Raw genomic sequence first — 13,107 nt, forward strand, 5'->3', positions numbered from 1 at the left:
AAAAAAAAAAAAAAAAAAAGTAACCCTACCACAGCAAATATGTCATAGGAGCGGCTGTTTGGTCTATTTTAAAAATCCATTTACATTTCACTTCTATTTTTGGAGGAAGAAAGATTTCTTGCTGTTTTCCCTGCCTTTACTTACATTACACCCTTCCTTGGCAGAAGACTTGAAATGCACTGGTTTGGGCAGTGTGAGAATTCCCTTGACATAGATACGAGGATTTTCCCCACAGCTGGAAGGCCAGCTCAGGTCTTTGCACTGCAACATTGAAAACACAGTCAGTTTAGACATATAAGACTCTGGCCTTCAGACAACTTAGAAACAGAGAATCCTACACTGTTCTAGAATTTCTGTAATATTGACTATAAATCAGAGCAATTGTCCCTTCAGATCATTTAATAATTAATTTTCACGACGAAAGGATAAAAAGTTATTTGGTAGATTTTAATGATTTCACTGTATGGCAATTTGACAATGGATAGATCATGAAATCCCTTATGTAGTACCTATCTCTTGATGTAGTTATGAGGTTTCTGACTACTTAAAGTTCCATTACCTAAAAATCATTCACAGTTCCTGGAAGTGTATAAAACAGCAGCATAACAGTACCACTTTAGCAAACAAAAAAGCCACAGGAAAGCTACATGTCCTCAAAATGCTATTAAGGTTCTGACCTGAAGGAACTGTTAGATTTAAAGTCAGTTAAATGCTGCCTCCAAAGTTGCTCCAAATTTCCACAACAAAATTTCCACAGCAAGACCAGCCGATGACCAGCTCAGCTTCCTTATCTGTGCTGAACAGTTCTTCACTCCACAATAGAATATTTGTATAGCAACATAAAGAGTTATATGCTACTTTTACTATTGACTGCAGAACAGAGACTACAACAGGAAATAAACCTTAATGGGGAGGAAGATACTTTGAATGAAGCTATCACATTTGACTGAGCTTTCTTCGTAAAATACTAAAAGGTAATTTTTTTTTTCTCATGAAACTATTCCTTAAAATAACAGAGAGAGAAGTTTAACGAGAATTAACACTAAGTATAGTAAAATAGTCATGTGAGTAAATAACAATCAAGTTATTTATATTTGCTTACATGTAAAACTGTGATCCAAATCTGTTCTACAGAAGAAACATAACACAGCTTCACATTCAGTCTTCCAAAATCTCGTTCATCCCCTGATAATGTAATAGTATCTATAGAAGAAAGTCAGTTAGTGTTTTTAGAAGTAATACAGTATCTTAAAAGTTCATTCCAAGAACAAAAGAATTTATTAGTAGGTGGACTGCCTTCCTCTGAAAACTTCACTCAAACTAAGTTTGAAATATCTTAACACCTACATTTTAAAGACAAAATATCCACAAAGTCCTGCAGCCTGACCTTCTGGTGTAGCTGAAAGTTCTTCACATTTACCTTTGTTATCGCTGCTGCATTTAATAACTTGTGTTGTACTTGAACAACTTTTAGAAAGGAAAAAAGCATGTGCCTGAGACACTCAGATTTATAATTTATCACTTCTCTTAGATTAATCACTTCCACTGTTAAGTTTATAAATGGATCTGCTTCTCATCTTTCTCAAGATTTCAGTTCCAGACTAGTACGCATTTTACTATTATACTTTTCTTCAAGTCAGAAAAGCCATGTAATATCCAGCATTTCTCTGTCATGACTGAAACTATGTCATTGCCTCCCAGTCTTCTTTTTGAGGAGACTGTGTGAAATTCTGACTTCCAACAGGGTGACTTTTGTGCGTATCTAATTTTTGAGGGTTTATTTTGAAGTACCTCCACTTTTTCAGCGTTCTTTTCTAAGTAAGGATACTACGTTTGCATGGAATACTCTTGCCTAATTCTCAGTGTAATATGGGTTTTGTATTCCAGGCATTTCCCACAGGAAAATACTGATACCTGAAAAAGGACTATAGTTGTGACCAAGGTGCTGCATTCTATCCTAACAGAATGTCTGTAATTTTTTAGTTCACTGGGATAGTAAATCCACGGATTAATTTTTCAAAAGCATGAGAACTTCTCAACGGCTCATTTGCTCAATCTCTTGACAACAGGCAGGTACAAGTACAATTGTAAAGGAATCTCCAAACTGACTTGCTAATCAGATTAATCTCAAAAAAAACCCCCAAAAAGTCATAAACAGTAGAGACAGCTTAATGTTTCAAGTGTAAAGGGATATATCTCATTACAAGGTAAACAAACAAACCATTACCCAGACTCCTGTTACTGCCTTGAGAATCCTTCCTGGAAGAGGTACTACTAGGTACACTGGAGACTGAATCGTATCTCTGGGGGCAAAAAAAGAAGTCACTTTATTCAGAGCAACAGATGCAAAAAGCCAGAGAGATTCTACCATGATAAAAACTTGACACCCACTTTCAAATAATTGTCTCATTCCCTACTAATCTCTTGATCCAATAGCATGGAATTACTACTTTGATGCAAAACACTCATGCTGGGCACATACAACCAGCACAGATGTTTTTTTTGCTCATTGATATCTATATGCAGCTTCATGTAAAAGATGATTATGTGTGGAAAAAAAAACAGCAGTGGTTTTTTTGCATGAAATGGAAACTTCTAGTGCTCCACTTTTCAGCTGCTGGGAGAAATCACAAGATGACAAACCACAACCTCTAATCTGTTGTCCTGCCCAACAGCCTACTCGGGTTTCTCAACACCCTTACTGGGCCGGAATAGCAGTAGTCAAGGGAGACATCAGGAAAAAGCCTCCTGATGTTGGTCAAGACGCTGAACTTCTCCCCCTAGCCCTTCCAGTGCATAGTACAATGCCCGTCAGTGTTTACTTTGAAAATAAAATGCAACAGGAACAGATACACCAAGTAAGCTGAGTTTTCAGTATAACCTAAGTTAGAAGGGGAACTCACCTTCATGAATCGATGAGGTGGGCTTCTGAGATCAAACATTGAGCGACTGACATCAAATGCTCCAGGTGAAGTATTAGGTCTTAAATCACTAACTGAAAATCAAAAGAGAACAACACAAATTATGTAAGCACCATTGCTAGAAAAAGAAAATAGTTAGGAAGCTTTTTTAAAATCTAAATAGACCTATGGTAGAATTGAAGCTTAGCTAAAATACATCTAAGGAAGCATGCCAGCACCTTTCCCCACTTCTCTTTCCCAAAACACTCTCCTGAAACAACAAAATGGAGAGAATAAGCCATTAAAATATCTTTTCAATCTTTGAAATAATTCAAACTTGCTTGGTCACACTGGTAGCTAATACTCCCTAATATTTTTACAAAATTCTAGTTATTGATGAATTTATTTTTCAGCTTGCTTGTTGTTGTTGCTTTTTTTAGAATTTTTTTTTTTAATATGTAGAAGAAAGACCTCCCATGAAAATTCAAGATGCTTGCAATAAATCCTTCTAAAATAAACGTGTTCTGTAGTTCTAAGCCTGCACACATGAAAAGTATCATAGCACCTCCTGCCAACAAGTTAGGCTTAGAGTTTTGCTTAAATAGTCTACAGAATCATCTAGCTTTTGAAACAGCTGCCAAAGAACTCTGCAGGAAGAAGGCATTTAGTACTGTACTCTAGACACGCTCAGGTGACCTTCCTTGTATATAAGCTTACTAAGACAAAACCAGTGAAGTGTCTACTTAGCTTGAAGAAAAATGGAAAAAGAGAGGAGGAACTGAAGGAAAGATATTCAAGACAGTTTTATAAAACCCATTTGGCCCCTGCCACAGGTACTTACAAAGCCTAGCAAATCCACGTGCATTAAAGACTGCTAAAATTCTACGTGTGTTTTGTTCTCTTAAAAAAAAAAAATACGGAGTATTCTTTTCATGTAGTCTCTATGGTGATTCATAAAACAAGACACAGACTAAGACATTCCCCCCAGCTGTAAAGTCAGCATGATACACCATTCTAAATAAAACATCTTTAAAAATGCATGCTGTTGACAGCTTCTGATGCAATAGAGCGGTGTGTACATTTGGAGCGCATGAGCTTTCTGAGTGTGTTTGGCTTAACAATCACAGCAAGCAACACTGAAATGGCCTCAAGTTGCACAAGTGGAGGTTTCAACTGGATATTAGGAAGAATTTCTTCACTGAGAGAGTGGTTAGGCACTGGAAGGGACTGCCCAGGGAGGTGGTGGAGTCACCATCCCTGGAGGCATTTAAAAAACAAGTAGATGTAGCACTTGAGGCTATGGTCTAGTGGTTAGGGAAATGCTGGGATGATGGTTGGACTTGATGATCCTAGAGGACCTTTCCAAGCATGATGATTCCATGATTCTGTGATCTACTTTAAACAGCGTTCATTATAGGATACATATACCAATGAACAGCACAAAAGAAAATTTTTAGCTAGGTAGCCAAACACCTTCTATCTAAAGTTTTACTATCTCACAGTCCTCGCTTGTTCTTAAACACACTTCTATGTAATGAGAACTGGGGACATTTCTGCACCTTTGAAAGCAAACAAAAAAATGGCATATAGCATCACTTCCCATTTTGCACCTGTACTTACCATCTGCTCCTGAATGGTTTTTAGTGTGTGTTCCTTTCCCCACACACATACTCCTCAGGCATTCCTTCACTCAACGTACTGCCTGAGTTCCTTTTTCCATCCCCATCACTCTTATTATTGGTAGCTGGAATCTCCTGTACTGCATTCTCTTGGATCAGAGGCAGCTACATTAGCTTGTTTTGCCAATTTGTCATCTTTGTGTGATGCATGTAAGCCTTGTTAAGCCCCCAAATGACAGAAGAAAACAGCACAGCTGGAATTCAAGCAGAACTAGCTCCACAGATCGATTGACCAACCAAGAAGTGTCTGTAGTATATAGGCCGATAGTCAAACACCTTCTGTAGACTAATGGCTTTTTTCTCTCAGCTATAAGCCTTGGGAAAGGCAGAAAGACAGACAAGTAAGCATGTGGTCCTTCTCACCTGACCCATACAATTTCCTGTTATCTGCGGTTGCTCGGAAGCGCCTGATCAGGTCTGGCGAGAGGCGGTGCTCCAGGTAGAAGGGGTTGTACACGTCACAGCCGGGCCACTGCCACCCGCCCTGCAGCTCTGCCTTCCGCTCAGCAAAGGAGGCCCTGGCGGGTCCTGCAGCACAAGCAAACATCACATGCGAGAGTTCCAGACACAACACATGCTGTCTGTCTTCATAAGGCAGGCAGAATGTCTTCAGGGCAAAGGACAAAATATTTCAATATTATCTACTCCAGTAAAAGGAAAAAAAAAAAAATTTAAAGAAAACACACATTCTGTCAGACTTCAATAGTGTGCTAGCAAACACTGGAATTACATTTGTCATGAAAAGTTATGCATACCCTGGCTTAGAGTTCCACAACAAACGCTTAACTAGTTAAAATACAGAAGGCTCCAAAGATAGCAAGACAGAAATTAACAGGAAAAGTAGGGCCATGTGTACAACAGGCCTCTGACTTATGTGGCTACCTAGCCCCAGGACATTCCCACATGGCTAATGGGCCCCCAAACCATCAGGGGAGTCATCTATGGAAAGATAATGCAACTTGTCACTGCAGTGTCCTTGTCATCCAGTTTTCATAGGAAGTCTGTCAGTGGTAAAATTACTGGTCCAAAATGACTTGAATTGTTGGCTAAGGCACAAGTAGACAGATCTAAGAATGCTTGAATCCCAGCCCTTTACTCGGCCCATTACAGCACAGCTGCCCTGTTTTCCTTTACTTATAATTGTTTCAGAAAAAAACATGCACAACTTGGTCAGGAGAACAGTAAAGAACACTGCTGTAGTGCTTCATTTTGTCTGTCTGGAGTGAAAATAAGCCAGATATAACAGTACAGCAGAGAATGGGGATGGAGTGACCTGGACTCTGCCAAGCTCTGACGTTTGTGTTCTTCACCTCCCTGGAGTTCAACTTACCTGCTAAAAAGTTCTTTATAAAGAAATGCCTTTAATTCTGCAAGTGTGTGGCACCAGAAGAGGCAAACTATTATTGCTGTAAAATCCCTTTCTCCCAGTGTTGTTAGAGTAAGTAAAAAGGAGTAACTAAAACGGTGAGATGCAACATGAGAGATGATAAAGCAAGAACTCAAGTCTAACAGGCTTGAGCATAACGTAGATGGGGATAAATGAAAGCAGTCAGGCCATGGAGAACTGCTACGCAGCAGATGACGGAAGAGCCAGTGTTCCAGACCAGGAGCACACTTCTTCCTGCTAGCTTACTTCTGTGAGAGCCTGAGACACGCTGCAGTCAGGATTGAAAAGAAAGGCTGCCAGGACTTAATTGCTTTGAGAAAGGATGCCAAGAGCTAACACTGAGCATGTCCTGTTTCACTAAAGGAAAACAGTCAGACATGCACAGAAAATGGAGTGGAACTGAAATATCTGTAGAAGTCCAAGTTCTGCTCTAACAACCGTCTAAGAAACAAATAATCTAAATACATTTTTTGAATGTGCTGGTTCTTTGCCTAATGTGAAGAAGGAACGACAGCACACTTCACTGTATTTAGTAAATCTCCCTAAAAAGTAAACTTTGTATTTTTAAACATAACTTTAATGAGGTTTAAAAAGCTGTACTTTAAAAAGTATTTATATTTAGAAAGAGAAATGGAAGTTGCCTATTTGGCATGAGTTGCCTTTCAAATATTTGTTCAAGAATTTAAAATATTTGCTCAAGAGAGACAATTGTGAAGAGTTAGGTCATCGTGCCAGAAGGCTTTATAGCCTAAGAGCTACCCTGTTCACCGGGTCCTTCAGAAATGATGATGAAGCAGAACTCCCAATGAAGATAAGTCACTGGTTTGTAAGTCACTGACTGATAAGATTGTTTAGAACAGCATGAACAAAGGAAAGGCTGATAGACAAATCTTCCTTCTCCCTGGAGAACACTTTTGCCTCAGAGTCCTCGATAGACTTCTCTGTACAGCAACTCGAGGATGAGGTAGAACAAAGCAAGGCAGAGCCTGAACCCAGACCCAGTAAGAAAGAAGATTACCAGGAGCATGTCCTGCATTTCCCTACCTTGTCCAAGAATGGCCTTAGTAGAACTAGCTACTGAAGCAGCAGGCAAGTTGGGAGGCTGAAGAAGATCAGCCTCAGAGATGAGGAGGCCCTCACATGTTCTACCTCCAGCTATTAGGTTGCCTGTCCATGTCTAGTGAGGCAGACATCCCGAATAAAGCCCACTAAAATTATCAGGCACAGAATGCCCTATCTGAAAAGCTCTGCAAGGCTGATTAGCTTGGCTCTGGAGCAAGTGTTATCAGCAGAGGTGGGTGAGGATGAGGAGGAAGTTTGGTAATAGGCATACAAGAGGAGAAAAGCAGCAACAGCAAGGACCTAGGGAGAAGACAGAAGGGTGGGAGTAAAACCACACAAACTCAAAAAAGTTAGGTAGTACTGCATTAGTTATTATGCAACATGTAGTTGACTTTTTTCAGTTATTGAGTTTTCCATCCTCAGAAACTAAATACAGTCATGTGGGACTAAAAGCACATTACCAGCTTAGCATGTCCTTGAGGCAAAGCAACTCTAGAGAAAACAACTGTTCAGGTGTGCCCCTCTGCCAGAATTTTCTCTGGCCTAATTCTAGGCACCTCCTGGCAGGACCAGTAGCCTGGCAATAGCACATACCCTGTAACCTGATGCTCCTGGGCCAGGCTCCTATCCCTTTAAAATGCCACTGTACCTAAATTGCACATACATCATTTTGGCAGTCTGAGCATGGCAAACTAACTGGCAAAAGTTGAAGTACAAGAATGTCTTGAAGCAAAGGATCATAGTGCACTATGTATAAGTGCACTTATACTATACATAAATGCAATGTTATACCACAGGAGATCCATGACTCCTGGCCTCTCAAAGAGCAGGAAAAAGAGCGGGGAAAAAGTGAAGGTCTTCCTTGCCTCAAACAAATTCTTTATCCAAACTTCAGTTTCCTTTAAGTGTCTTCCATTACTCTGACTATGAGCACTGGTGTGCAATCCTTCCCTTTTGGTTTTATTCATGCAGCATCACAGAGAGTCATAGCGGGATGACATCCTTCCCAAAACCTCTCTGTGTGTCCAATGAGAAAAGAAATGACAAGACTTCTAGAAAAGTTCTGTCAACGTATGTTTTCAGTAGGAATACTTGATGACTTTGAAGCGGAAGCTACACAACTATTTTCAGCAATGCTGTTTATGTTGTACCTTGAATCCCTCCATCATGTGAGACACTGGGTAAGTTCTTCGGCTGTACATAAGCCAGTTTGAATGGAGGGACCACAAATGGTACCTCCTGACCATCCAAGGGCAGTTTAGAAAGTAGATAATCCTCTGAACAGCCAACCTGACGATTCACTGACACAGAAGACAATGGAGGCTTCTCTACAATAGTTGGCTTGCTTGCAGCTACTGCTTTAGATTTTTGCACCATGGAAACAGCTAAAAATAAAGAGCAAGAAAAACAGTCCATATGTGCATTAAGTTTTGAACAATACCATAAACTGATCTCTTTTATTTAATAGGATCTATGCTTGATACATAACAGCTGCTAGTATTCAGTTTTAACAGCATTCAGGACTAGCACCTGGAAAAGAAATTCATCTTCATGACATCTGTACTGATCCAAACTCTTTGCTGCCCAAGCTTCTATATTTATAGCTACCTTGCTCTTAAGTAAATTTTTACAAGAGAGTAAAAAATCACAGAAGCATTCTTCAAACAACTAAGACACCAAAAATCCTAACAGTAAATCCACAGGGCGTTAAAAACAAAAACAAAAAAAGTCTTCACTCTTAGTTTGAAAGATACAAGACCTTTACACAACCTTGGGTAAAAAAGCCGGCTTTTTTGGACAGCATTCTAGGCTGCAAGGAACATACTTCAGACAAGTGTTATTTTTCAGGTCCAATTCCAATTCATAACACTAACAAGCACACATTTAATCTCCAAGTGGAGGTATGGAAAGAATTTTCAATGTTGTAAAAGAATTCAAGTTTATCAGAGGTGACAGAGTAATTTTATTAATGGGAAATCTCAATATTAATGAAGCCACAACAGCAAAACCCTTAGTTGATGTCATTAAGTCAGAACTCACGATCACTTTTTTCTTTCTCCATGCAGAAACACCATTTACAGCAGTTTTTTATACATTCAGTTGCCATGACCTTCAGCGTTGCAATTTAGAGGAGACCACAGTCAAAGCTCCAGTGTAGTTATCAAACCTGGAAAACACAATAAACCAAGTAGATGGCAATAACTAAAATCAAAAAGCAGTATTAGCCCTTACTCAATATGTAAATTGCTTTTGGACCCAGTCCTAGGGTCAATGAGAAAGTTATTTCAGTCATAGAAGGATCAGAGCCATCAGATTTGTCTCACCGAGATGCATTTTATTATGTAAAGACACATGGAAAGAGACCACCACTTTAATGCACAACATCCAAGAACTTTCAGCAACGCACTCATACAGGTCCCTGTCTTTCAGAGACACAAATTCTCCTCATATTTGTGTGTGCCACTGGGTTTCGGAGTTTACTCAGCTTTACAGATGTTTAGATGTGGTCTTGTCAACTCATTAGCTTGTGTGTTTTATTCTGTTTCCCTTGTTCATGTTTCTCCTATCCTCTTTCGCTCATGTACTGTTTCCACACACATCCATAGGCGTTTACATTTTTCACTCAGCATACTCCATACTTTACATTCGAAAACACTCTTTATGAATGATGCCAAAATTGCCTTCTCTGAGGAACTACTGCTTTCTCATAATTGTATACACATGAAACTGAAGACCTGTTTTATTATATAATTGTCTGCTAGGCATACAGAAATAGTGCTGACTTCCAGCAAAATAAGAGGCATGTAATCTACTAAAGAATGAGAACAAGTCTCTAACAGCTGGTAAACATTAAAACAACTTTATGACAATACTAACTGGCCTCATTTAAATGTCTTTATTCATATCCTTATGTTCTCTTTTTAGAGGGACACAGACAGCTGTGTTGCCTCTTGTCCAAAACTTTAGCTATGTCTAGTCCTCTTACATTCTACCTACAGTACACAAGGTTCTTTGTAGAATATACACCAGACATGATTCTAACTTCATGGACCTTAGAAGACTGCTAGCAAACAGAACATGAACAATAGCTGAAGGGACAGAGAAGACAAGAAGTAAGAGAAAAGGGGAAAGCGTGGAGAGATGACAATTACACAAAAATGGACACATTTTCTCAGTTATCTTAATCATGAGAACTTGCTGAAAGCGTCTGTGCTCCAGCACAGAAGCCATTCCCACCTGCAGCTTGAACAGTCCTGTTTTCTTTGCATACGTAGTCAACGACAGCTACCAAAATTAACAAAATGCGGGTGATCTGAATATAAAAACCTCAGAAGTAGCCTGAATGTTGGTACATGTTATTCTGGAAAACAGTTTGCTACAGGAGAGATGACAGAATAGTCTCTAACCAGACAGTGCAGGAGTGCAATATCCCACTTTAGAAGGGACACCATTACTATGCACAGAATCAATCACTCAGCACTTGTCCTGATGTCAAAATTGCCCATGAGCATATGAGATCCACATCGAAAATCTACAGAGGTGACTCCAGAACCTGCTCTGCATCTTTACAGAAACACAAAAAGAGGCACAAGAATTCCTCATTAAATTCCCCACATTTCTAAGTATCAAATTTTGCCCGCTGCTCCACCCTCAGAGGCACACTCAAGATAGCTAAGCCTGCTAGAATTCAAGGTTTACTTTAAGGTTCCCTTGCAGTCATTTTCCTTCCCAGCTGTTATCAGCACACAGCTGGAGTTCATATGCTTTACTCTTGCTCACCATGTTTAAACTGGGCTGACACAGCTGCTTCGTTTGCTCTAAGCTTTGCAACAATGGTATCTAAGCCTCAGTGGCAGTTTGCGCAGGCAGAAGTCTTTTATCTCAAAATCTCCAGATTGAATTTATTTGCTACTGCTGGTGAAGAAACCAGAATGTCAGTAACCGCCCTGCTTTCCAGCTACATAAACTGGAAAAAAATCAGTGTTTCTGCATCAGAGAAAATTCAGTTTATGGTACTATTTTCTTTCCCCAGAACTGTTTTGCTGGAACCGTGAATGTGAGCAAATAAACAAAGGTAAATCATCCGTCACAAGCAGCTGCCTTTCCATTATGGGGTTGAGTGCCTTACCTGGAAAGAAAGGGCTACATAAGGGTATTGAGGTTAGAATAGTAACAGTGCAATTCTACATCTTCTGTACTTCTGTCACTAAAAAAAGACAATATTTTTCACAGTAAGACCAAGTATTGTGTGATCGCCTTTGACCATTACCTTTTCTTCCCCATTTATCAATATGCAAACTTTCATAGTTTTTCTTTTCCTACCTGAAGGCAAATATAAAATGATTCATCACTGCCTAGTGTACAGAGGAGAACACACTGTTTACAGATTACTGTTTGGTAGGCAAGGCAATAGCCATACCCAATGCCAAAGCATATAGACACATAGCCTAGAGTTTCCAATTCAGTTTCAGCTTAAATACAGTATTTTGAAAAGAAAGTTCCAAGAATAAGCAACTAGAACACTGTTTACACTTTTTTTAAGCTTAAAAATGTGATGGTTTTAGTGACAGAAATTTTGCTGACACAGGCACAGCACCACTAGAAAAACTAACACCATTTGCTGAGGGGCAGATCATCTAGATACAGCTCCCCCTCATTCTGCTTAGAGCACTTTGCTTTGTTGGTGAAATCACAACATGGATGGTCTCAATTACTTTTTAAAGTTTTAATTCACTTAATTAAGCTATGGAGATTAAATATTTGTTTGCTTTAGTTCTGAAGAGCAATCCTGGCACTAAATTTGATGTCTTGGCTCCCAGTTAATTTATTTTCTCATATCTGTATTTCCCAAGTTGCCTTTGGTTAGTTATACAACTTTCACTGCATGCAAAAGTTCTGTCTTAACCATGTGGGACAGAGAGAAATTTAGCAGGTTCAGTTGTATGTTCTACTAACTGAAAAGGAACAAAAATCTTGTAGAAGATTAAACAAGTATTTAATGATCTTGACAGAAGTTGACATTTCTATCAAAAGTTAAACTTCTGCCACGTGCCAGAACCTTTTGCTGGTGTCAGCTACCCCAAAATCCTCAGTGCATCATTTAACAGTTGGTGTAAGGTTATACTAATGTGCATTTGTCTGGGAATTAATTTAACAAACAAACCTGAACCATACAGACCTTTGTTAGGTGCACCACCAAATTCCAAAGATGTACTGACCTTCCAGCAATGCCATCCATCTTATCAAGAAGTTAGGACTCCTTGTATCTATCTCTAAGTTTTGGGGTTGTTTTTTGTTAGGCAATATGCATACATGAAAGACATCCTCCATTTGGGGTATATTAGACTAAGAAAAGGTTAGGAAGAAAAGGAGAATTATCCCCGATTTTCAGACAAAATAACTGATATAGAGAAATCAAGTCACTTGCGGCAGAAGAGGGAACTGAACCCAGATCTTGTCACTCTGTCTCAAATTCTCTTTCTTGGAGTTTTCCACCGATTTCAGTAAGCCTTCTCATTTCTCTCTTCCTAGTATCATGCCAAAATATGATAATCAAATGTAACTCCGAAATAGTCCTTCCACACTAAGGCAAAAGGAGAGCCAAGGTTATTAGAACATCCTGGAAACAACAATTTTATAAACCAACCACACACATACATAGAGCCTAGAGAATTACAGTCAATACTATTTTAATGGGTTTAGATGGAGAACATAAATTAACGTAATGATTTCCAGATTCTCCGATAGAAATTTTGAATGAGCTAAAAATCAGATAAACAGAGTATCAAAGACTTCAGTTCCAGATGCCTCCAGAATGATTACAAGACTGAGATGTTTGGAGAAGAAAGTAAGTATTTTCAACAACTCATTAAATAAAAAGAACATGATAGAAAATGGATGATCATAATATTAAATATTAAAAGCTGAAAGCAGTCTGAAGGGAAATGTCAGGTCTTTGCTGCCTTATGATGAAAGGGTGTGTTTTGCAAGAAGTTTGTCGGCTGCTGATGTGTTTTACCGCTTTTAGTCACAGCACTGCTGCATAGGAGTTGATCAGGTAACACGTTGAGAACTACGC

At 39.1% G+C, this 13,107-nt stretch overlaps 1 protein-coding gene across 1 annotated transcript in view; it reads right to left on the reverse strand.

Moving 5' to 3' along the window:
* The window catches only part of TC2N (tandem C2 domains, nuclear), a 15,189-nt gene extending 6,054 nt beyond the window's left edge, over positions 1 to 9,135 (reverse strand). The window contains exons 1-7 of the mRNA XM_008944430.1: positions 9,069 to 9,135; positions 8,180 to 8,413; positions 4,943 to 5,107; positions 2,904 to 2,995; positions 2,228 to 2,303; positions 1,103 to 1,203; positions 145 to 261 (exon numbers count right to left, since the gene is read on the reverse strand). Of these exons, the coding sequence (XP_008942678.1) occupies positions 145 to 261; positions 1,103 to 1,203; positions 2,228 to 2,303; positions 2,904 to 2,995; positions 4,943 to 5,107; positions 8,180 to 8,413; positions 9,069 to 9,135 (852 nt within the window). The remainder of the gene's footprint in view (positions 1 to 144; positions 262 to 1,102; positions 1,204 to 2,227; positions 2,304 to 2,903; positions 2,996 to 4,942; positions 5,108 to 8,179; positions 8,414 to 9,068) is intronic.
* Positions 9,136 to 13,107: the final 3,972 nt, after the last annotated feature.

This window comes from Merops nubicus, unplaced genomic scaffold (genome assembly GCF_000691845.1).
Source record: "Merops nubicus isolate BGI_N331 unplaced genomic scaffold, ASM69184v1 scaffold22057, whole genome shotgun sequence".
Lineage (NCBI taxonomy): Eukaryota > Metazoa > Chordata > Aves > Coraciiformes > Meropidae > Merops > Merops nubicus.